Source organism: Trichosurus vulpecula, chromosome 4 (assembly GCF_011100635.1).
Source record: "Trichosurus vulpecula isolate mTriVul1 chromosome 4, mTriVul1.pri, whole genome shotgun sequence".
Lineage (NCBI taxonomy): Eukaryota > Metazoa > Chordata > Mammalia > Diprotodontia > Phalangeridae > Trichosurus > Trichosurus vulpecula.
Genome location: NC_050576.1, coordinates 438,603,432 through 438,629,629, shown reverse-complemented (window position 1 = coordinate 438,629,629; position 26,198 = coordinate 438,603,432). Strand labels below are relative to the sequence as shown.

At 48.2% G+C, this 26,198-nt stretch overlaps 1 protein-coding gene across 4 annotated transcripts in view; it reads right to left on the bottom strand.

Annotated features, from left to right (window-relative positions):
* Nucleotides 1–513: 513 nt before the first annotated feature.
* Nucleotides 514–26,198, bottom strand: part of OPA1 (OPA1 mitochondrial dynamin like GTPase) — an 82,203-nt gene continuing 56,518 nt past the window's right edge. For all 4 annotated transcript variants that reach the window (XM_036757959.1, XM_036757961.1, XM_036757958.1 and 1 more), the window contains 4 exons: nt 25,804–25,897; nt 25,448–25,558; nt 8,153–8,219; nt 514–5,006 (listed from right to left, as the gene is read on the bottom strand). In XM_036757959.1, coding sequence (XP_036613854.1) covers nt 8,155–8,219; nt 25,448–25,558; nt 25,804–25,897 — 270 coding nt within the window. In that variant the 3' untranslated portion in view covers nt 514–5,006; nt 8,153–8,154. The remainder of the gene's footprint in view (nt 5,007–8,152; nt 8,220–25,447; nt 25,559–25,803; nt 25,898–26,198) is intronic.

Sequence of the window (26,198 nt, the reverse complement as noted above, 5' to 3'; positions counted from 1 at the left end):
CTCTTTTCTTCTCTCCTTTGCATAGGCCCAAATATTTACTTAACTTCACATTTTTTCTCCCCCCCTAATTAATCCACTCAGCAGACTAATCCTCAACAAGTTAGATCACCACTTCCGGGTATCAGGTCTTCCAAACTGGGGGAAACATTGTATTAGTGAGCAGGGTCCAATTGGCCGTATCCTCTAGGGGAGTATATCCGTGTGAGTTGTTTTCTATTTGCACCCCCAGCACCCAACATGTGTCTGGCACATAGTGGATTCTTAACACGGTGTTTTTGATCGATGATCCTGGTACTAGCGAACCATCTGTGGGCACGGCAAGTGTCTCAGCTGGTTACTTACTCCATCATTTTTCACAAACTTTTATAGCTCATGAATTGTCCTAAAAGTGGTAGGTAGTGGGGAGTAGGAAGGGGACCAATGCCCCTCCCCCACCTAACCTTCCCAATCATTTCTTCCCTCCATCCCCCAAAAGATATTAATAGGGAAAAAACGGGACTGTTCTTCAAGAGATAGCAATGAAATGTCTTATTTTATTAAATATCATAACATCTTCATGCCAGAAACAAAATGTACAGACATCGTGATACAATCAACATTACAGTGTGAGGTCAGCCTGGGGGCCTGACCAACAGTGGTTCCCAGGCCATCATCTGAACATCAACTCAAAGCCGCGCAGACATATTCCTGAAGGTATGAAATGTATCCTACAGAGGTCTCTATGGAGGGGGATGTTGCATCACTTCCCTCAGTTATCCAAGTCAACAGTGGCCAAATTTAAGAATTCTTCTGTGATTCGTCTGTGATTCAACTTAAGATTTGCATGGGAAGACTGTTCTGATCCCCATCTCCACCCCACAGTTGTAATAGTACTTTCTCCCTAGAAATTATTTTGGGTGCCATGTCTCGTCCAGTGGCACATAAATGCCTCAAGGGTGGGGTGGTTTATTTATCCTATCCCCAGTGGTCTGACACATAGGAGGCTGTGACTAAAACCCAAATTCATGAAGTCCTTTTTGTGAATTCTGTCCTTCATAGACTGTTCTCAGATGAAAGAATCACAAGTATCTGCCTTTTCCCTCATTGCCTAGGGCTTTCTAACCTTACACTTTTCTTGAAGCTTTGCTGTTGACGTTTCTCCAAACTTGGAGAACCTGTCTAATTAGTGGTGGGCACGATGTGGCCTTTCCTGTGGCCCTGCCCCAGAGAGCCTTGGCCTTCACACACGCAGTGCACATAGATGCAGTATTAACATAATATACCACACACACTTGGTGGGTCTGCCATGTGGTTTGATGAAAGGACACACTATTAATCTAATTCATGAATTTTCATACAAGAGGAAAGCAGCTCAATGAAGTTGAAATGCATTCATAAGGACTCAGTTAAGTGCACACCACAAGGCTTATGGGACAATTAGGAGGAGGACAGGGACTGGACCGGTGGAAGTCCTTGCTGAGGGCACCCCCTTGACCCCTACAAGTTGGCCCCTTCTTTGTAGCTTCTTACCTAGAAAATGGCTTGGGCCACACAGTCAGCGCAGGCCAGAGCTGGGAGGAGAATCCAGGTCTTGTGGCTTTTTAATAATACTCATCATGCCAGGCATGTGACAATTGAGCTTCGGCCCTGCTAACTTCCACAAAGACATCTAGATTTATTACTTGGCAATCTCCTAACGGACATTCTGAACTGGCAGAGCTGTCCAGGACTTTAGAGGATGCAGACTTCATTTTTAATCAAGGAGAAAGCTTGAGCCTTGTGAGAACATGCCCTGTTGCACAGCCAACACCAGCGGAGAATCCAGCTGGGGTTCCTGGCTTCTGTCCCTCCCCTTCCCTGATGCTTGTTCGCCAAAGCTAGGACCCAACCAAGAGAGCAATCTTTGTAACTCAGTCATGGGCCGAATTTGCTCATGAGTCCCATATGAAAGAGCAGTTGGGGGAGCTGGACGCTTTGACGTCACCTGCCCTCAGGGGGTCTCCACTCTCTTAAGTGTAAAAAAGGGTGGGATCAGGAGATGGCTTCCAAAATCGATTTAACTCCAGTTCTGAGGCATGACCATGCACCATGACATACCAAGAGCTGAAGAAGCCAATGTTTACTGCACAGAACCAATGAAAAGCCTTCTTCCATCAGGGTTCCCCTTATTCACCTATCATACAAGACAATCAGAACACAGTTTAAACTGGACAAGAGCCCACATAAAAGTGCTGATTCTGCTCCAGCCCCGGCTCTGGACCAAAAACCATGTGAAATTCAAACCCTGCAGGCTTGTTCTGGCCCAGGTCTGGTTCCACGGGGCCAGGCTGGGAGCCAGCCCAATATGCACGGGGTTATTTCTCATGTAATACAGAAAGCACTAAGATAGCCATTATCCTTGTCCCAACATCGCACTAGAACAAGGCTCGAATGCTATAATTATTCGGGGCCACAAATGCTTTCATCAACATAGGCCACTCAAAGATCTTAATTCTGCCAATACAAGTATATAGAGTCCAAACTTGTGAACATGCTGTTCTTTGTGGTAGACATTAGCCGGGACTGTACGGACTGTATGTATATAAATTAAAGACCCTCTGTCACCAGAGCCCGGATTCTTAGAATGTGAAGACAGAACCAGCCTCCACCTCTTTTATTGGAGAAGTGAAATACTGTGCTTCCCACCCCAAATTACAACACATTTAAAACTGACTTAACAAGATGGCCCCTACAGCCTCAACTTCATACGGAGAATGCCTAAAATAAAAACTAGAAGTACTCCTCGCATCCTGGAGCCAATTCCTTTGTTGATTCCACAGTCATTCACGTACTGCCCTATTTCAGCTGGGGCTGGGGAAGGTGACTTGATTTAAAGGGGCCAATGCCACCAGGAGGGAACATCATTAGGTGCTGAGAGGCTGTTTGCCTCCTCTCACTAAGGCACAGTTTATTAACAGTGCTACAGGAAGGGTTTCCTTCCCTCCTGAGTTTGGCCGGAGAATTCTGATTTTTAAAATCAACATTGGGCCCAAGTGTGCTTTCAAAGACTGGGCTTTGTTCTCAGGCCTTCTTATTCAGCTTCATTCATTACTTTATTGTTTGGAAATTCTTACACTTTAGATAACCAGAGCTTTAGCTGTAAGGATGCTTCAGGATCCTCAGAATCGGACCTGGATTTGCTGAAGTGTCAGAAATATCTACTTTTTAGGCCAGAGACAGAACACACCCAGCTCTAGGGGTTCCAGTGGAATTTTATTTTTTTCCTTCAATTACATCTGCATTCAATAAATACCTAAGTTTCCACATACCCCCTCAAAGAAAAAAGGAAAAAAAATGACACTTAGCTGAGATCAGTTATAAAGAAATATCCTAATGCACAAATGTACCAGCATCATTTGTGTGGAAATCTGTCTGGCCTGCTCCAGGGGCCTTTCAGCAATCGATGCTTACTTAGGCGCCAGGTTGGATACTGAGGCTGAATGGAGCAGGGTTTTCAAACACAGAAAGGAACACTGACTTTCTCCTGCGGAAGCTACCTCAGCTAACACTTGGTGCATCTGGCTTAATGTCATTTCTAATTTCTTCTAAACACACTTCTCCACTCTTGAGTGGCCCCAGGTAAATGCCACCAAGATGTCTGTCCCCAAATCCACATGATGACTGATGAGTTTTTCCTCCCAGACAGAGGGTCGGGGTGGGGGTGGGGGGGTGGTGGGAGTAGATGCATTTTCTCCTCCTGACCCAGAGATCTGAGCTCACTCTACTCCTGATCTCTTCGAAGGCTGAAACTGTCTAGAATACGAAGTCCCTCAATACCCACACAAACAGAAAGCACATCTGAGTTGGTTCCTTTACCAGAACCCAAAGTTTTAACAACTTGAAGTGTGCCATGCTGCCGTGTATCTGGTGAAGACCCTCTTCAGCCTTCCTTGTTGGGCTTCCAGTACTGAGAAACACTCTCTCAAATGGTCAGGAATGCTGTGAATACAGAAGAAAAAAATCCCTCATCTAGGACTGAAAAATTCAATTTTGGGAAAAGGAACCCTAAGTCGACTAGAAGAAGCAGACTGTCATGAGGTACGAGCCAAAAAACTGAAGCTGAATGCTGAGAGAAGTAAACAGCCAGAGAGGAAAGCCCCTGTGAATCCAAAAGGAGCAGCCCTGCCTCAGGGGGACACACCACGAGCCTGGAGGAGGGAGGCTGGGTCCCTGGTTCCTGTCACTAGCTGCCTTTAAAATGATCACTGCCCATGTGTGGGGATGTAGGCTGGTACTAGTGATCAAGGGCTTGCACGCCCTTCTAAAGGAAAGAAATCCCTCTCTTGCTGATGATTCCCACACACGTCTTGAGGGGCACAAGTAAGTCAGCAGCCGGCTGATTGCTCAGAACGTTTGCTCACTTCCCTTTGGACAGACAGAAGCCCAGCAGGCGCTGAGTCCAAGGGACCAGCTTCTCCTGAGCTACGCTCTAAGGCAGGCGCTGCCAATGTGATCATAAACCCACTCCAAGGATGCTGGACATGTTCAAGCTAATAATTCCTGACCAAGATGGTTCCCTTTCACGCAGCAAGTTTAAACCAAACGGAGGCAATCCACCGATCCTCCAACAGAACATCTCAGATCCAAACGATGGCTTTTGGGGGTAGGATTATTTTATATACAAATGACAGCGTTGCTCCAGGTTTTTATTTCAAACATTCAGCAATACTTTCTGGAAAAGAAATGGTTATCAGCTAAAACCAGTCTCTAGATCAGAAGACCCTGTGCCCCAGGGAGCAAGACTAAAAACACAAGGTAAGAACTGAACGTGATGCCGTGGCCAAGGTTGTGTCCCAAGCTGTCTCTTCAACAATACAAACACGGGTGCTGTTACTAAAGAGACCCCACCAAGAATCGATTACTTGTGTTCTGGACAAGGCGTGTTTCCACAGTGGGGCTCTCCGGAGAGGAAGGCTGGACCAAAGACTGAGAAGCATTTTCTTTGTTCACTGTATTCAGAGGCAACTGTTGCTGGGAGGGATTCTGTTCTGTTAGAGGAAGAATATAGGAAGTTAGGAACAGGCTGAGGCGCTGCCCTCGGCCACACAGCCGTATGTCTGCTCTAACACCTGTCTGAGGGGAGCGCGAGGCTCTGGTATCAATGGGAGCCTGATGATGGGAGATCCCACCTTCCAGGCCAGCACTGCCACCACCGTCCTACTCCTCCAGCTTTGACCTTGAAATCGACTGCTAAAACACAGGTTATGGTCATGCCCCAGATCGTGCAATGCCCCCTCCAGGTACCGCTTGGGGGGTCCTTGGCTCCTAGCACTGGCCAGTGTCCCTGTTGTAGCTGCCCTGCTCATTCCCAGCATAATATGTAAAAAAGGTTCAAAGCCCGCTACAATTCACCTTCCCCCAAGAATCTGCAAACAATAGACAGGACTTTCAGCTAAGCTGTGTGAGGTGTATGCTACATCCCTGTAACTTAAGGATTCTTGATGATCATTCCAAGCCCAAGAGACTGAGTGATGGAAGCCACAGCTGATGCTGCGCCCCACCCCCCCCAGCCATGGAGGGTCCGTGCTTTACACACATCAAACACCCATCTTCCCATTTCTCACTGCAGTGTTTGACCTTGCCAACAACGCCCCTCTGAGACGCCCATCTTGGGCTTCTTGACTGTGTTCTCCAATCTCTTCCTGCCCATCTCAAGCACCATGAGTTCAGAGGGTCCATCTCCAGACCCTCCTTCTCTTCTCTCTCCCTCGGGTACTTCATTGACTCCTGGAGGGGTCCAATCATCAACCCTGCGCAGCTGACTTTCAAATTTACACATTCAGCCTGAATCGAAGTCACCATTTGTAAAAACTAAATTCTTCTTCTCCCTAAAGCTGCTCCTCCTCCAAACACCCGCCTCTCTGCTGAGGAGGCTGCCATCTTAATTCCACCTCCCTCCCTTCCTGCTCTACCCTCTATCTCCTACCGGCAGGGACCCAGACACAGTCTCACGCGGCCTTTCAGAAAAAACTCCCTCCCTTCACGGGGTGGCCCAGGAGGCAGCTCACAGCAGGGTCCACCTAGCCAAAAACGCCTAGACTCCTAATCCTCCCCTTTCTGCCCAGAAACATCCTTACTGTAGACGCAGCATTCCCATGCACCTCCACCCCTGCTGGCAGGAGAAATGTCAGCTCTGCGGGGGCAGCAGGGCTTTCACACTTGTTCTTGACTCAGTCAGAGCTGGGCCAGGACACAGCTTTGCACCCAAGAGGACTCACTGATACCTGCTGCACTGCTCAGGTTAGCCCAGGCTGGCAGACCATCTGAAGGGCTCAGGGACTTTCTTCCTTCAGCAGTTACAGCTCTCTTCACCCCCTTCCTGGAAACCCCGCTCTGCCCCGAGCCTTTTGGAAAAGTGGCTGCTCCACTGCCCACCACCTGACTCTAACAGGGATGAGCCCAGGGGCAGACCTGGGGCCACCGCTGGGAACCAAGGACCCTCAAGGGCTGAGGCCCCAAGTAGGGACCCTTGGGGAGCTGTGACATCATTCTGGGCTTCCGAGTATGGAGCAATACCGTACTTTGTATTTCACAGGTTACTTCAAAGGTCAAATCCGGAGGGGAAAGACAGTGGTGGCAATGCTGGCAGAAAGATGGCTAGCCCACCTCCAATAGCGTTTTCTTAATAATATCTAAGTCAAAGGGGAGATGCGTACATACACATGCACGTGTGTTCTGAAGATCAGGAGTGTGCTACCATGGGAATAAGATAAAAACGGTCGGTTCTTGTTTTTACTTTTGAGGATTTAGAGGACTGCAGATGGAACCACGATGCCCAGGATGCCCTTTGGGCGCACGTGGCAAGCTTCCTGCCTCCTTTGCCTGAGCTGCAGGCCCAGCTCCTTTCTCCTTCCAGCGCACCCCGAGCTCTCCCCTCCTGAGCTGCAGGGACTCAGGGCTGAAATCCCTATCTAAAGGAATCATAACAACTGAGACGCTAACTAAAAGTCAAGAAAGGAACTTAAATAGAAAGAAACACATCCCAGCGTTACTCTTTTCTCAAGTGCTCTGGTGAGGACATGAAGACTTACTGCCATAATTCACTCACAGCGACAATCAACAGTCGATTCTGGTATCCAGTGAGATTCTTAAGCCTTCCTTTAGGAGAAAAGCTATTTAGCGAGGCGACTGAAATCCGCCCCAAGCACCAGACGATTCTTTCAGCCCAAAAGGAGGCTTGGCTGCTGCCCTTACGGCAGAAGGGGAGATCCAGCCCAGCAGGAAACGGGGAGAATGGCCCGAGTCTGCACACTCTGGCTGCATTTTACTGTCCTGACTGAGGTCAGTTTGTTCCGATGAACTACTTTTTTTCTCTTTCATCTGGGACAAGGGAGGGGAGGGAGTGCAGATGACTTAGAAACAAAAGCTATCAATAAAACAGAATTTTAAAACAGGGTAAAAAAGCAGCCCCCAAATATATCTTTTGGCTTCTGCTAATGTACACACATACACACAAAGACACGCACACACAGACACAGACAGAGACACACACACACATACACAGACAGCGACACACACATATACATACACACAAACACAAACACACACAAAGACACACACAGACACACACACACACAAACACACATACACAGAGACATACACACACAAACACACACACACAGACACACACACAGACACAGAGACACACACATACACACACATGCACAGAGACACACACACATACACACACACAGAGACACACACACACAGAGACAGACACACACACACACACACACACACACACACACACACACACACACACACACGCTACCATGGCTATCTCCATTCCTCCAAAGACTTTTATGTGTGGCCTCAGGGAAGCTCACGCTGACCCATTTCAGAAGCCACCCACCTGTACCTGCAGCTTTCACATTATGAAATCTCCCTGCCCTCTATTCACATACACATTCTTAGGGAACTCACGTCTAAAGGACTGTTCTTCGTTCAACAGCCGGTCATCATGTCACTCAGAGCCACCTGATGTATTTGGGACTTTAGAGTCCCATCAGTCAGCATCAGCAGCCATCTCTGCCCACAAAACTGAAGGAAGCCCAGCAGGAGGGCAGAGCACCATTCAAGCTGGTTCCCAGACAGTACAAGGACAGTAACAGCTCGGAGACACTCCTTTACTCACATTTATTTCTCCTGGTGAAGGGCTTCAATGAAAGCATCTAGTTTTTCTTGAATTTCTCTAACTTTTTCTAGGAAGACAAAAAAAAATAAACATCTTATTTACTTTGCATTACCTGTCCTGGAGACCACAATAAAACTTTATCATCTGTTCTCAGAATCCAGGGTTCAGAGCTCAAAGGGACCCCTTACTTCATAGGTGAAGGAATGCATGCCCACCAAAGTCAGATCACTTGGCTCAGGAAGGAGCAAAGGTCCCACAGGGCCGAGCTAGGACTCTCAGCCACAGCTCTGACTCGACTCCAGGCCTCCCAGCCCAGTACCCCTAGGCTTCCTAGTGCATCTTACTGTTTATAGAGGCCAACTTTGGTTTCTCTTCCACTTATGCTTTCCATACAAGTGTTCAATCTTTTTATAGAAAAAAATTGGTTTTAAAAATTGCATGGCACTTCTAAGTGGTACCTCATCTAGGTACAAACATGAAAAAAGATTCTGAAACATTTAAAAATATTTCTTCTAAAATAACTTCAAAAGTGTAAGATAATCAAAGCACATTTTAATCAGCAAAAACATATTGGCTGGATTCACCCATAATCAAGCATGTATTAAGCTCTTACTGTCTGCCCAGCACGGTGGTAGGTGCTAGAGAGAAAGACAAAAGCAAAAACAGTTCCTCTGTGCCCCTCCAGGAGCTGCCATTCAATGAGATACAGAGTCTTCTACACAGAAGCATCTCTAAACTCTAAAAGGTGGGCACACGTGGCCCACGCACCAAGAAGGGCCTCCCGCACACATCAAGTGGTGCAACACGGAGAGCCCTGTGTGACCGGGTCATTACCTCCCTCTGATTTTACAATCTGCAAAGATACAAAGTTAGGCCTCAACCCTTTCCTCTTCTTCACCCGACGCAGACACACAGTTAAGTTGTCATTCAGAAAAACCAAACTTAAAGCTGATGTATCCACTCAAAGTCAGCCATGGACAAGCAGAATGACGAGTTCTAAACTATCTGTTGGGATCATACACTTAGAATAAACGTTTCCCAAGGAACACTTCCATGGCTGAGAAAACCCTGGCGACTCCTGTGCCACAAACTTCGAATCATTTGGCTTGAATCCTCGTTAGTCCTTTCATTTTGTAATAGTTCAAACTTCAGATTTTACCTGTCGGAAGTGACTGTTCTCAAGGTCATTGTTTAAAAAAAAACCCTATCCATTGAAATAAAAAAATGAGGATGACGGCACAGAAGGAAGATGTTAACTGCACCATGGAAGATGGAGTGAGTGAAAGGGACGAAGAACCAAGAGCCCCCTTCCCTCCTGTGGCAGCCCTTCCCATAGAGCCCCAGGGCTGCCCCGACTCTGACAGCAACAAGCTCTTCACACGCTTCTCTCCCCCTCCTCTCCATCTCGCTTCCTCCTTTTCTTTCTCCCTCCCTCTCTCCATCTCTCTCTTCCTCCTTTCCTTTCTCTCTCCCTCTGTCTCCCACCCCCCCATTAAATCCTTCCATACCAGCCACAAAGCACCCTTCCCTAGCAGCCATATGGGGCTGCGGCTAGGGCTGGATGGGGTCAGCAGCAGCATGGTAGAGACCGTTTACAGGATGCTGGCCTCTGCCCTTTCCGAGAATGCGGCTTCTGGAGCATGCCTGAGTTACAGATGAGGGAGGGCCCATTAGCTGGCCCAGGTTCCATCCAAGGCAGAAGGGGCCTGCTCAGCGCCGCCCATTGCACGGATAAAGGAAATGAAGAAAGGAATCTCAGAGAGGGCTAAGTGACTTTCCCAGGAGCAGCCAGTACCACCTGCCCTCTGAGAGTTTCAGAGACGGTCTCGCCCAACCTCCTTCTGCCCAATATGTCTCCTGCAGCTTATGTCTCTGGATTGAGAAGAAATAGCCGTTAGTGAAAATGCATCACCAAGGATTTGGAGCTCAGGGGACTCATGCTGGCACCTGGATCCTGGTGCCCAGACTCAGTGCTAGATGGGCAGTCAGAACGGGAGGGTGGCAGCGGGCAGGAAGCTGATTTGAGAGAACTGCATCAAGTCTGGGGAGGAAAGGAAAGGAAAGAGGGACCGAGATGTGTCCAGAAATTAAGAGTCAGGCCTCTGCTTTTCTAATGATGGAAGGCGAGAAGTTGTGAGCCGCCCTCCTCACCAAGGGGAAGAGTGAACAGCGAAAGGAAACCCTAAGTGAATTCTAAAAATGCAGAGCTGCTTCTGAAATCCCAGTGTATTCCTTTGGAAGACCTTCAGCTAGCAGAACAAAGGCTTCCACCTCCGTCACCTGGTGACCCTCACCCCATCTGAGGCTGATGGAGTTACCTGAGAAGCTGGAACAGACCCTGTCACTGTGACGCCAGGACCCAGGATCCAGTGAGGTCCCTGAGGCCTCCACGGTCTGCTTGGATTCTCTGACTGTAGAACATGCGCTTAATTAGTCAAAAGAATCGTGCTTCCAGGGAGAAACATAACCCTAGCTTAGCTTTTAAAAAGTTCTCCAAAGAAAATCTCTGCTGTTCCCAGGATTTCTGTCAGCTCTTCCCGCCCAGGACTGGCTTCTGAAGTTTAGAAGCCATATTCTTAAGCAGATTTGCTTTGGTCCTGGCCACTCCCCTCACCTTGCTTGTGCTCCTGGCGCCTTCACCCCCACCCTCCAGGGAGTTCACACTAAAGTAAGCCCTCCTTCCTTCTTGTGGGAGAGATCTCCTGAAAGCAGCAAGAGAGACAGCCCTGCAGGGTCACCACTCCCTGGACACTAGTCACAGCTGCGCTTCTGACTAGTTCTTGGAGAGTCCAAGGAGACGGGTGGCTCTCCATTCCACAGAAGAAAGGACAGTATCAGTGTGTATTAACAAAGGTGGTGGAGAAAACCACTACTGACTGAGGAGCTGCCTGTGTGCTCTCACTGAAGAGGTGACATAGATGGGGCCAAGGCCCCTCCGGCGATGGCAACATTCTTTCAAGCGTGAGCCTCACACCTAAGCCCAAAGCCCTGCCATTTGAGTGACTCGTTTTTCTCTCTCCTTCATGAGGGATGCTCCCGAATGAGAACCAGCTCCCCAGAAGCAGAAACTGGCCCATCCTGGGAGTTTCCTCCACGTGGCAGGAGTGCGGTGAACTGAAACAGACATTTTCAAAGGGAACTCTCAGGGCTAATTTCCTTATGCCACACTAATACAAAAATATGCCCCATTCTCAAGAAATGTTAGAACCTCACCCCCTCCCAATGACACCCCCCCCCAAGTCCCTTGCGCTCACACAGATCCCCTTCTTACAAGCTTCACACATCTATGAAAACTAAACAAACACAGTAAGTCACTGAGCACAGGATCATCCTCTACCCTCCTATCAGAATTATTTTTACCAGTTCTTTAAAAATCGCCCATCTTTTCTTCCCTTGTTCACAAGCACCTTCTCCTCTTAGCCGGGGCAAAGGTAAAACTTTTTAAGAAAAGATTTATTAGAGGCTCCTTCAGCTGTTAGAGCACAAGCCAGCGGAAGCCAAGGCCCAGAAGTCACGCGTAGAAGGTGCTACTTGTCCGTGGCATGTCTTGGGCATCCCAGCCCAAGAACAAGGTAAAGACTGTGGTGGCCCGGCTGGGGGCTGTCTCCCATGCAGCTGTCAAACCGTGCTCGAGGCTGGTCTGCCGCAAGACGTTCATGGGCGCAAGAACCAAGCCACAGGAAGGAGGTGGAGGTGCAGAGGAATCACGGCCGCTTCTTAAACTATCTGCTCATTAATACAATGAAAGAAAGTAATGGGAATATGGCACAGGAAGAGACAAAAGGACTGCAGACTTTGGCAGTCAAGTTCGGATTTATGAACCAACCTGAAAAGTACTTTTTTGAAATCAAGAATCAGGACAGAAGCTTTCTCCAAATTAAAATCAAAATCAAAGGCCCACGTCACTGAAAGATGCCATCTGGTAGGTGGCTAAGGTTAACTCATTTCAAAAATAACTTAAAATATTCATTTCATTAGGCTGTTAGAATTTATAAAGTTTATAAACTTTAAAGCGTATTGTTTTGTTAAAAAATGTAAAGTTGCCACAAAACAGATGACATGCCTTTGTCCAAATTGTCCAAGCAGATAAAACTGTCCCTCTGCACTAATTCCACTTTTCATTGGTTTTCCAAAAACACTTTGCAGTATTAGCATTTTCTCACTGATGTGAGTGGCAGTAATATTCACTTTCTATAGATATGCAGAAAAATACCGTTCCTTAAACAAGTCAGATCTAGGTGGATTTTCAGAGGGCCCAGCCCCCAGCTACAAACTGCAAGGGATCATACAACAGTCTCTGCATGTGTATGTAAGTGAGCTGCCACTGCATTTTGGAGGCAGGCAAGGGGAGTCTTCAGTGGGAAGGACAGATTTACTGGAGGAGGAAAGGTACCAGGGAGAAGGCATGACTTGGCGATGCTCTGAAATGTTCCCTTGGTACCAAGGCCTTCCTCAGCCTGTTCCATGTTGGGCTCATACCTGGCACGAGGAACTAAGTTACCAGAGAGAGCACCATGTCAAACCCAGCTCTGGACAGATACTGTCTCAGAACTAGAGTCAGAGAATGGTAGAGACCAAGTCCAGAGGAAGATACTGAGGGATGCAGAGGCCCAAGGTTGTCTAGTCCAACTGCCATCTCCATCACTCCTGACAAATCTGACAGACCTCTGGCGAAGACCTCCTGGGACAAAAAGCTCATTAGCCTGGGGGCAGAGTTTATTCCACTTTTTGGCTGAAATCATTCTATGGCGGTAATTTTAGTGAGCTGCTGTAGTATTTACTCGTTGGTTCTAATTCTCTCTTTAACCTGCACCAGCTGCGTGGCTCAGTGTACAGAGTGCTGGGCCTGGGATCAGGAGGGGCTGAGTTCAAATCCAGCCTCAGACATTTACTCTCCGTTTGTCTCGGCTCGCCACTCTAAGGGGACAATTGTAACATCTACCTCGCAGGGAGTCAGAGGGACAAAAAGAGGTATTAGTCACGCAGAAGAAGCTATAGAAATGTGGGCTGTTCTTCTAACCAGCTCCTCACCTCCCATCCATCCTGTGCTCTGCTGCTCTTGACTGTGTCCCCCTCCCCAGCCCCTGCCCAGTGAGCTCCCACAGCCCTCCATCCCCTGCAGAGCCCGCATGACCTAGCCCCTCGCTGCCCCCCTCCAGTCTCCAGACACTGGCATTTGCTGTCCCCAGGGCCTGGCAGGCTTAAGGCCCTCGGTGCCCTCTTAGCTTTCTCTGACATCTTTAAGGACTCGGCTCCAATCTCACCTACTCCAGAAGGCCTCTGGTGACCCCTGCCAGTGGCACCCGCCTTCTCCTCCAGTCCCTACCTGCTTGTCCACAGGCTCTTTTCTCCCTGAGAGTGTAACCTCTTTGAGAGTACAGCCTGGGTTTTTGCTGTTCTATGTGTCCCCAACACTCAGCACAGAGTCCCACTTGGAGCAAGTCTTTTGATAAAAGCCTGCTGATATAACCTATCTTAACTTAAAGCACACTTTCTTTTTTGTTATGTTTAATCTGTATTATTAACATTTCTAGACAATAATCAATGAAACAATAACTTGAGCTTTAATTGAGCATTGGCTGATTTCTGATGTGTCAGCTGGCTCCAGCAAAGCCCTGGTCACACTCTCTCCCCATACAGATCCTACTCTGTCTCTCCACATCTTCTCTTCTCTTTTCACCTTTGATTCTTGGAGAGCTTTCCTTCAGAGGCCCATCAGATGTTCCACAGACATCAGTGTCTTCTTCAAAATTTCCTATATGTCTTTATCTGATAAGTTGTACCCTCAAAAGGGGACAAACAGATTGCAGTCTCCTTGGGGATATGGATTACTACATTTTGGTCTTTGTGATACCAGCCTTGCCAATATATGTGTATTTTTTTTATCCAACTCCATGATTTCTGCTAATGAAACTCCTTTCCCAAATGCTGACTGTCACTGATGGGCCACTTGTAGGTCACCATGGAGTACAGAGAGGTCAAATGAACTGCCCATTATATCACAGAGTAAGTATGTTCTGGAACCAGGACTGACTCCGCCTTTCTCTTTCTCTTACCACATCTTTTTCACACAGAAAGTAGGTGGCTGAATTAACTTGAAAATGGTTTTGGAGAGTTGCTAGGATGGAAAAACTCATCACTTTGTGACCAACTTGCCCATGAGTCTCTCTGAATCCAGTCCTGGGATCACAAATGTATAATCTGACCCTGGACCTATTCTTGAAACTCTTCCAGCTTGGTAGGTTCTGCCAGGGCTTGTGCCGTGTTGATAGAATCCAAGGTCATCTCCATGTCCACAAGGAGGAGATGGCAGGTGCCACTTTGGTGGAGGCAGAACTCCTCCCCCCCTCCCTTTCATTGTCAATTCTATTTAGGATGGAATTTCCCTGACAACTTGACACCATGGTAAGTAGTATTAATGTAAGTTCACAGAGAAAGACAAATCCTTGTCAAGACTCAATTCACTCCGACAAGCTCCTCTTCATTGGCACACTCTGAGAAATCACCTGCCACCTTAAACAGAAGCCACCCCACAAACTTGCAGATCACTTGTCTAAAATTGAATTGTCTATTCTTAACGAATTTAACACTTTGCTGACTCAGGGAATTTTTCTCCCACAGCGGTTTTCTTGAGTGTCTTTTTTCCTTTAACAACACTAGTAAAACCCTGGTCTGGCTGACAGCTGTAATGATCTGCACTGTCATTATGGACCAAGCAACCTGGGAAAGTTAATTTTCTGTAACCTGGCTGGAAAGGCTGCCATCTCTCCTGGGGAAGAGGGTGAAAAACACTCATCTCTTACAGAGCTTGTGACTGAGAAAAACAGCCACTGAATTGTTAACTGATGGACTTTTTATTTTTTGGCTGGGTGAACCCATCAAATGCACAGCCCAGAAAGGTGTGCGGAATCGTTTTCATTTCCTTATTTGTGGGAAAAGGTCAGCTACCAGTTCCTTCAGTTAAAATCTACTCTTACGCCTCTCTTGAGTCTTGTATTTGAAAACCAGATGCTCTTCTCAGCAAGAAAGCTTCAAAGTTCTCTATTCCACTGAATATCCATTTTTCCCTGGAAGGATTATACTCAGTGTTGCTGGGTAGGTGACTCTTGGTTGTAACCCTAGCTCCTTTGCCCTCTGGAATGTCATATTCCAAGCCCTAAAGCTCCCAAACCTTGTGTTATCCTGACTGTGGCTTGTGTGAATTGTTTCTTTCTGGCTGCTCAAATTATTCTCCTTGGCCTGGGAGCTCTGGAATTTGGCTATGCCATTCCTGGGAGTTTCCATTTTGGGATCTCCTTCAGAAGGCGAATGGTGAATTCTTTCCATTTGATTTTACCCTCTGGTTCTAGAATATCAGGGAAGTTTTCCTGGATGTCTTGAAAGATGATGTCGAGGCTTTTTTTTTTTCCATCATGGCTTTCAGGTAAAATAATTTTTAAATTCTCTCTCCTGGATCTATTTTCCAGGTCAGTCATTTTCCCAATGAGATATTCCACCGTCTTCTATTTTATCATTCTTTCAGTTTTGCTTTATTGTTCCGTGATTCCTCATAAAGTCATTAGCTTCCATTTGCTGCACTCTAATTTTTAAGGAATTACTGCCTTCAGTGAGCTTTTGTTCCTCCTTTTCCATTTGGCCAATTCTACTTTTTAAGGAGTTTTTTTCTTCAGTGAATGTTTGTGCCTTTTTTTCCATCTGGCCAATTCTGGTTTTTAAGGCATTCTTTGGCTTTTTGGACCTCTTACCATTTGGCTTAGTTTGTTTTTGAAGGTATTATTTTCCTCAATTTTTTTGGTTGCGTTTCCTTTACCAAGCTGTTGACTCTTTTTTTCATGATATTCTTGCATCGCTCTCATTTCTCTTCCCAATTTTTCCTCTACCTCTCTTATTAGATTTTCAAAATCCTTTTTGAGCCCTCCATGGCCTGAGACCAATTCCTATTTTTCTTGGAGCCTTTGGATGTAGGAGCTTTGACTTTGTTGTCTTCTTCTGATTGTGTGTTTTGATCTTCTTGTCACCACAGTGACTTCCTATGATCAGAATGCTTTTCTGTTGTTTGCTCGACTTCCTGGCCTTTTCCTCGACTTTTAATTCATTGCCAAAGTAGGACCATGCTTCCAGGGTGGAAGGCATGCCGTCTCAAGCTTCAGGGGTTTTGTGCAGCTGTTTTCAGAGATATTTCCAGGAACCTTTAAGTTTTCAGTTCTCCCAAGGTGGCATGATCTGAGGAGGGGTCTATTTACTCTCCTGGCCTGTGCTTTGTTCTGGGAGTGACCACGAGCACTCTTTTCTGCGCTGGAGGGTCTCTGTTCCGCTGCAGCTGCAAACCCTGGTGTGCTGGTGTTCCTCCTCACCTCAGGACTTTGACCCAGATCCAAGTACGGGCAAAGCAACGGAGCGCTGCCTCAGTGCCAGCAAAGAGACCCCACAATCTCCTTCTGACCAGTAGTTCAACCTCCTTTCTGTCCGTGGGCTGAGAGCTTCGTCAGCCGCCTAAAACACACTTTCAATAGTATGTATTGGGTGAAGTCTATCAAACTTTTCATTATTGATGTAGTTTCAGCAACGCTGCTGAACTAGCACCCCAAAACAAAAGTGGATCTCACAGATCCAGGGAAATGAGAACACGAAAGCAATTTAACTAATGACACATTTGGCGTATGTCTGTGTGTGTCTATAAATACACGAATGTATGTGTATGTATACATGTGTGTATCCTTGTTTAATTGTAGGCGGGGAGAAGGGGGGAAGGGGGAATAGAAGAGCAAAGTGAAAAGCCCACAGCAGAGAACAAAATAAAACCTACTTCGGAAGTAGAGATGGACAGATCTGAACACAATGTATAATATTTATGACTTAGGCTTTCTTGAAATGGAAATGGATTGCTTTATATTTTGAATTCCTCTCATGTTCTGCTCTGCACATGGCAATTTTTTTTTCTTTTCTTATTTTGTATTTAAGCTTAAAATTTAAAAATAATTTAAAAACAATTAAATGACAGCAATTTAATTAATGACACATTTTGGTCCATAAACAGAAAAGATGATTACTACTGATTTTTTACAATGATCATAAACCTATGTGTGTGGGTGTGTGTGGGGCAATCGGGATGAGGTGACTTGCCTAGGGTCACACAACTAGTAAGTATCTGACGCTGGATTTGAATCGGGTCCTCCTGACTCCAGGGATGGTGCTCATTCCAATGTGCCACCTAATTACCCCGTAAATGCATATTTTTTAAGTACAAAAAGAGGAATATTAGCTAGTTAAACAATAGATTCCTCGTTTTTAGTACATTATGGTTCTGACATAAGTAGTTTGAAATTTGTGGCTTGAAAACACAATTCATTCCAGTATATTCTGACTCCTATGTGTTGCGCTCTTCGCAATGGATTTTTTGCTTTACTGATTTTTTTTCCTTGAGTTTCAGAGACAAAGTTTCTTCTTTCTAGAAACTGAGTAGACAGTGATAAAACAGCCTGACTTGAAAGGTTTTGCCATTTCAGGCTGATCGCTTTTCCTATTCAGGAAAAAACACATCCTGAACTCTAACTTTGTCTATTGGTGATTTTTCTTCCGGCCTATGAATTATTTTTTTAAAAAGAATTCTGCTTTGTGAAGGACAAAGAGTAAATGCAGGCCTGGAGACATGGATGCTTGCTGTGCTTTCCCCTCTCTCCTCCAGGATAAGTTCAGACTTGGGTATGAAGAGAAATGAAGACCCTTTGGAGGGAAAGAGGCACCTGGGCAAAGGTGGTCACTCGGAAGGAAAGGGCCCTTTGGGCTCATGCAGCTTTACTGGTATCTTTTAGGGTGGAATTCAAATGATGGACTTGGTTTGTGGAAAACAACTGCCTTCGCCTCCAGCCTCCAGCCCCCAGCCCCCAACCCCCAGCCAGGCTGGGCCTTGGTCCCAGGGCTGGACTCCTCTCAGTCAGGAGGAAGCCCCCAGCCTGGAGCTTTGTCATCTAGGAGCCTGAAGGCCGCGTGGCTGCTGCTCTTTCAGGGGGGCTACAATGAGTGTCCGGGCTCCTTGGAGAGGTGCTCTATTCTCAATCTGCTCTAGCGCCACCACACTCCCCCGTCTTTTTTCCCATGACACGAAGCAGAAACACCAACAATCCTTCCTATTTCCCTCCAAACTGTCAGCAATTTCACATAGCTGCCAAAACCAACTGAACAAAAGGTGCAGGTTCTAAATTAGAGTTACACAGTTAGCTCGGATATCAGAATGACAAGGACAGCCCCTCCCCTCGCTAAGTTGGAAAGTGTCTATAAGAGGGCAGCCTGGCAGGGAGAGGACCTGGAGTTCATGATTATGAAAATCAGGCGACAGACGGGCCCGGGCACGTTTAGCCTGGAGAAAGGAAGATCCGGGGCGAGTGGTCTGGCCTTTCTCCAGCTGGCTCTGGGCGCAGGGCACAGGGCGAAGTTGCCAAGAGCCCAATGAGGCTTGATGAAAAAAGCGCGGCAGATAACCCTCAGGGTCATCCATAAGTCAAGCGGCTGAGGCCAGATGACCCAGTGTCAGACACAGCACACGAGGTATTCCTCCAAGTGTGCATCACATGAGATGGCTTGGAGGACCTGCCAACTCTCAAACTGCGGATCCTGAAGAAGCATCTGATTCGGTAGAAGAAAGAATACCTTAAAGTCTCCTGTGCACTCTCACATCTAACTCAGAACTTTTGCAGCCTGACCAGCAACCTCAATATCTCCCCAGATCTCCCCCAAAACGCCATCAACTGTCAAGTATGTCCTAAAGGAAGACCAGGTTCCCCAGAACAAGATCGCTGCCGTTGGGGTTGGTGCAGTCGGCATGGCAGGTGTCATCGGTTTCTTAACAAAGGATGTGGCTGATGAACTTGCCCCAGTAGATGTGACAGAAGACAAACTAAAGGGAGAGATGATGGATCTCCAACATGGCAGCCTTTTCCTCAAAATGCTGAAGATTGTTTCTGGCAAAGACTAAAGTGTGACTGCAAACCCAAAGCTGGCCATTGTTACGGCTGGGGCACGTCAACGGGAAGGAGAGAGTCGTCTTAACTCGGTCCACTGAAATGCGAATATCATTAAATTCATCATTCCCAATGTTGTTAAATACAGCCCTGACTGCAAGCTGCTCAGTGTTTCCAATCCAGTGAATCTTGTGACATCTGTGGCCTGGAAGCTAAGTGGCTTTCCTAAAAACTGTATTATTGGAAGTGGCTGCAATCTGGATTCTGCCCGTTTCTGTTACGTAATCAGGAGAGACTCGGTGTCCATTCTTTAAGTTGTCATGGATGGGTCCTTGGGGAACACGAAGACTCCAGTGTTCCTGTGTGGACTGGTGTGAATGTTGCCGGTGTGTCTCTGAAGAATCTTCATCCTCCTTTGGGAACTGATGCTGACTCAGAGAAATGAAAAGATGTTCATAAACAGGTGGCTGAAAGTGCTTATGAGGCGATCAAACTGAAAGGCTACACTTCCTGGGCCATCGGCTTGTCTGTGGCAGATCTGGCAGAAAGCATTGTGAAGAATCTTAGGAGAGTGCGTCCAATTTTCACCATGATTAAGGGCCTATAAGATATTAACGAGGGTGTCTTCCTTAAGTGTCCCATGTGTCCTGCGGCAGAACGGCATTTCAGATGTGGTGAAGGTAGACCTGAATGCGGAGAAGAGCCATTTAAAGAAGAACACAGATACTCTTCGGAAAATCCAGAAGGAGCTGCAATTTTAAAACCTTTTAATGTGCCACCATCAAGACAGAACATGACAGTGGCTAAGGGGTTATGTCAAACAGGTGAAATCCTTCCTCTGATTAGTGACTGAACACCAGAAATGTAAAATCTGTGAACACACTCTAGTCTCCTCCTAAAGTTAGAAATGGGGAACAGTACAGTGTGACTACTAGTTGTCAAACCCTCTTGTTGTTCGCGTATGATGCTGGATATGTCTTGTATGGTCTCAGTGGATGGTGTCAAGCAGAACCAGCGCCCCACAGGGATGCAGACTATCTGCCTTGTATGTAGGTGCTACAGGTCCAGAAGACAATACTCCTGGATACAAAACACCACACAGCAGAAATTCTTTACTGACACACCTCAATAGTTGTCAACTTCCATATTATATAAAAAGATCTGTATATGTACAACGATGCAACCAATTCTTCAAGTGTCATAATAAACCTAAATACTGATTAAACAACAAATAACTGATTAGAAAGGGTCTCCTGTCCAGCGGTGTGTCTCCCATCCACACAGCAAAATCATTCAAGATTCCCTGGAAAGACAGACACGAGCTCAGTCCGAGTCCCTCTGATTGCTCATGACACCAGCCAAGGCCCAGAGCTGGTACGCTTCTCGCTAAGGCGTGACCCCTGGAGTGAAGATGGATGGGGGCCTCCAGACGCTGTTGGCAGATGGCCTTAGGAGGGTGGCGTCAAGCCTCCAGGAAGGGAGCCATGACCATCCAAAAGAAATGGCCCTGGCCAAAGTCAGAGGAAGGACCAGGTGCATGAAGACTATCCACAGTCCACAGCACCATGTGCAATTGGATGGACAACGTACAGGGCTCATTCTTCCACGATAGGCCTGGGCCAAATCGCCTTAATGGACAAGGACGTGGGTCTACAATTAGGTAAGAGGGGCAAAATGGTCTGAATTAGCTTCCAAAAAAGGGCCAGGCCCTGTAATGACTCAAGCTTCTCCTGGGCTCATCATGGAGCTCTACTTTCTGAGAGGTGTCATGCAAAGAACTGAAAAGGGCCACAACCCAAAGGAGAGGGGCCCAAGGGCTGTGAGCAGCTCCAAGAGAACGAGGCTCCTTCCAAGGTGGGAGAACAAGGCAGACCAGGAATGGGACACCACAAGGGGTGGAGAAGATGACGAGCCAATCCCTTGGCAAAGGGGAAGAAGACAAGGAGCGTGGCCACACAGTCCACTGGCCTTTCACCAGGGCAGCATGCTGCATGCACTCTCTGCGGGAAAGGACAGGCTCAGGGGAGAGTTTCCGTATGCCCAGCTCCTGATACAGGACCTAGAGTGGAACTGCCCAGGAGTCTGGCTGAGAGAGGAAACAAGAGCGATGATCGCCTCATGAAGAGGTTGTTTGAGAGGTGGCGAGCAACGTGTAGCTGACGGCGAGATGGCAGAAGGGCCACCAGGTGATTCTGAGGAGCCAGGACATCAAAGGTGAGACGAGACAGCAAGCAGACACCGAGATCCAGACGGCCAGAGGACCCAGGCCTTCCAGGCCAGCCGACCCTCCCGCGTCCGCTAGAGACAGAGACCCGGGCTCTGTTCCATCGGATCGACTTGTCCAGGACAGTCTTCTCTAATCCACCTACACACCTGACTGTTCACTTTCCCTCCTATTCTAAGTCGATGACTTTTTCTGCATCAAGTCTAGGAAAAGCATTTAAAAAGTCACAGACAACCGCCAGTTCCTTCAAAATCAGATAGACCACACGTTAATCCCCCTGGCAATTCAAGCCTCTTCTGACTCTGGTCACACCACAGCACACACTACCCAGTCCTTCCAAAGCTCAGAGGAGGATGTAGAAATACAGGAAACTGTCAAATGGAGACAATACCATGGACGACAAAAGTAACTCTGTGGATTAGAATGCACATCTGGTGAGACTTAGAGATGTGGGAGGAAGCCGGCTAAGAAACGCGCCATCACGTTACCGATTGTGAAACAGCCATACTCGGGCCTCCCAACGATCCTTTGATCGTTCACTTCTTGGAGGAGAATTACGGCTTTTGAATCAAGTTAACATTATACGAGTTTCTAAATTTGCTAGTAAAATTTTCATTTCAGACTTTTAAAATATTAGTTAACACACAGTGTACACCAACAGTCAGAATACAGAAATTTCTTTAGGAAAGGTTCTTATCCCGGGGCCTGCAGACTCACAACAGGTCTGGAGAGATTTCAGGGGTCTATGTGCTTGGATGGGAAAGAAATTATGTCTCTATTTCACTAACCTTTCCCTAAAATTGAGCAATTCCTTCAAAGTAGAACGTAGGCAACAAACCATGGTAGTGCTAGATTAGGCCAGACTGCCAAAGGGGGCCCACGACTCACAAGAGGTTAAGAACTCCTGTTCTAGGTTTTATGTTACCCATACGGTATTTTGCAGACAGTGTCAAGCTTGGCCTTGCTGTGATGACCAGGGAGGGAACAGTCTGGTTTGTAGAGTCCTAGACTGCTCGATCTGGAAGGGACTTTGAAGAGCCCCTGCTCTGAAAATGCTACTCTAACTCTCATTTGTTAGACAGGTCATGATCTCAGCCATAAGGGTTTTAGGCTTAAAAACGCTAGCTCCCTCCATTTCAGGAGCACCGCGCGCTAAGTGGCTTCTTTACGGAGCCCCAGACAATCTCCCCCGGGGGGCTTCCTTCCTCTTCTCATCCCAGGCATTAAAGCAGAAGCAGTCTTCTGCTCTTGGTTTCATCTCCTTTAAATGTCTCCTCTCACAAACTCTGCTTCTCTTCTCCTCTCTAAAGAAAGGGTATTTTCAAAAATGTTAAACTTCAATAAGCACCAACTGTTAATTAAAATAGATTGGTGACCACCGTCACTGGACTGATGGCAGCTTAAGGAGAATTGATCGGCCTTCTTCCACAGTCTAACACTTTTAGGTCTCAACAGTTAAATGTTAATCTCAAGTTTACATAGATTTTCTCAGTTAAAAAAGATCAAAACACCTAAGTCCAGCTTAATTTTCTAAGTTACATGCCTTTAAAAAGCCTGGTCAATCCTACATGATTTTTTTACCCCACCCCCCACCACACTGCATTCTTTCTTTACATTCACACCAGGCACAGTGGGAGCAGAGGAGGAGGGGAGGGAGGGCGGGAAAGCAAAGAGAAGCTGAGGACGAGTCCCAGCAGCTTTGTGAGCTGCCAAGTGTTCGCTCCCCGGAGAACAAACTTTACATTTCCAGAAACAATCGCTGGCTGCCTGGGAGATGCTCAGGCATGGGCCGGCAAAGGCGAGTCAACAGCGGCAAGAGGCCGGGCCTGCTGCTCCCGCGCCCGCTAATCCTTCAAAGGGCCAGGACAAGGGCCAGCTGTTGCCAGAGCGCATTCATCCTCGGGAGGGGCTGCTTCTAACTGGCCGCCCTCTTGAAGTGATGTTGTTGCCGACTCCAAAGCAGATCGGCAGGAAGAGAGGGAAAGGTGACTGGGGCTGTATGGCACGGGGAGATTCAGAGAACAGGTTTGAGAGCAGGACGGGCCGACGCCGCTCCCCTCGCTCGGCTTCTTCCCACCCAGCTCTCAGGATGACCATTTTTGACCACTTCCCCTTTCTTTTCGCTCAGTGGAGACAACACATGCTCTCAGGTGGACTTGGAGAAGGAGAGCGGCGGTCGGACGAGACAGAGCAAGACTTCGAGGCGGTCCTTCTGGGCACGCCACCAACTTGACCCGATCTACCAAAAGCCAACGAAGAGGACCTGTCCTGTCTGTGCCCCAGGGGCCAGACCGAGCCCAAAGAGCCTCCTTTGCAGACCGCCAAGCCCCCCACCCTGCCAGGCCTGGATGCTGCAGCCCCAGCAACAAGGGAAGGATTCTGCCCTCGCGTGCCCAGGCCCTAGAGGAGTCTCTGTAATGAAGTTACAGAAGCAAGAGATTTCATGTGCCTCGTCACCAAAGGACTGAAATAGGTGGCTGGAAAAGATGGCGGACTCGGCTCTCTGGCAAACTGAACGTCTGTCCTCGGCTCACAGGCACCCACTACATGGTGGTGATTTGCAGGAGTCTCGAGGACAGAAGGTGGGAACATCTCGTATGCCAATAAACAGAGTCAGATTCATTTGCCAGAGAATTCTGAAGCACGTGGCCGCCTCAGTGCAAACAGTCAGTCACTCAATACATCGTACCCTCAGTTACCTGCCATGGGGTCACCCTTCAGAATGATGGGCCTCTCTGCAGCTGGTTGCCGGCCTGGCTAGGTGGGAACCCCTCCATCAGCTGTAACCTCAGCCCTTGAATAGGGTAAGTTTGGCTGGACTTCTGTGGTCCACCTCGGGCACTGGGGAAAAGACTCTTCCCCCTTGGTTGGCATCTTCCTCCCTGAGCCCTGGGGCCTCCCTGGTCTCTCTGTGCTCCTCACAGAGTGAAGCTGCCTAAGCCTTTCTGTATCATTCTGAAGGGCAACAAGGTTGGCACCCAGGTGTTTGTTGGGCATGTGACACCAGCAGGGAGTGGTGGGCTCACACGGGACAGATGAGGGCAGGGGACTCACCCAGGGTCACACAGCAAGTCCTCCAGGCCACCGGCCCCAGCCCCTCCTTAATGACAGGCAGAAGTCAAAGGCTCAGGGGCTGTTTCTTCCCCAATGAGCTACTTTAATGAAATACTCAAGGGTATTTTTGGCTTAAAAAAGGGGAGGTGAGTCCTGGAGCTTTAGGGGCAAGCCTACCCTCCTACCCACACAGGCCTAGCCCAGACTGAAGGGGATGAGGGGTTGTGACTGCACCTGTGTAGCCAACGAAGAAAAGACCCGATATCCTCCAAATCCAGCAATAACTGGTTAGTAATAGATAAAGTACCACTGGAAGTAAACCATCAGTCAGGTCCAACGTCACTGGGCTGAAGCCCCCAGGCCAAGGCTGCCCAGACCCCCAGGGGCCACACTGGTTGCGGGACTCCTCATTTGTGTCTGTTACAGAAGCCTTCAGAGGCTAAATACAAGATCCCTTCCCTTTTGGGCCTCCTGCTGACAACTCATCACTGTGCTATTAACGTTCCCATCAACCTGAAAATCATTTGTCCTGATTTAGTGCAGGTACTCTGACCTGCCTGGCAAACAAACGCCGGTCACCACGCCGTGACTTGAAGACCACAGGGAGCCCCAGCAGAGACTCACGGGGTTTCTCTGTCTTGGAGGGGTGGGAGCCCTTCTAGACTCCTTGTCCCGAGGCCTAGGAATCCCCCCCAAAGGATGCTCAGAACCAGTGGACACTAACATGGGGCTGAAGCGTTCTCTGGTTTGTGGGAGGAGGAAGAGGACCAGCATTTGAAAGGCCCATTTCCAAGATGGGAAACAAACCTCCTTGCACTCAGTTTCCCAAGGATGCTGTTCTGACCTCCTGCTGCCATGAGCCTACACTGGAGCCCAGCACAGTCATCTGAGGCTGGCATAAACCCTCTGGACAAGGGAGGGAGGGGCACCAGGTTGGCCAAGCTACAGGGGTGGCTCTGGGCCCCTGGCCTCCACTGGCCCCACCCCAGCCTCCCTTGGCCCCACCCCAGCCTCCCCACACGCATCCACCCTCACCCCCAGCCCAGCAGGGGTACTCACTGAGGTCTTCTGCCAGCTGGACCCTCTTCCCTGTGAGCAGCTTCACCTTCTTTTCGCTGTCTTCGGCAAAGTCTTCCAACACCTCTTTGACATTCTTCTCCAGACGCCGGACTGCTCAAAGCAAAGGGGGAATGTGAGAGGCGGTCCCTCCAGAGGAAAGCCCTGCCCACAAGGCATCCCACAAAGGCAAGGGCTGGACGAGGCTCTACGGCCATCGTGAAACCAAGGTAGCCCCGTCCGCGGGCTCAGAGTGGAGAGGAAGCTCTGAGACCTCTAGCTCAAACCCCTTCCTTCTGACAAATGCGGAGATGGAGGCCTGGAGAGGACGGTAGGATGGGGGTCCGGCCACATCTCACCTTCGGTGTTGGTGAGCTGCTGCCGCAGAGTGTTGGCCGTGATGGACAGCATGCGCTGGATGCGCCAGAAAAGGACGACGTCATTGCACTCCAACTGAAAAGACCCAAAGATATAGTGTGAGTGACCGCCAAGGGGGGCGCACTTGATTATGGACGGTGACGGTGGCCTTGCCTGCCCAGCAAGGTCCGGGCACCCCAGGATGCAGCCAAGAGCCACGGGAGCGAGGCTTCTGCCCCAGCCTGTGCCCGCGCCCGCAGGAGCAGCAGAGCTTCTCCAAGGGCCTCCCCACAACAGGCCCTGCGGCGAGGGTCTCCCCTGCCAGGTTATTCCAAATTCACTTGTAGAGTGTGAGAAAACCAGTCATTTAAAACTTAACCTTTGCTCATGTGGAAGA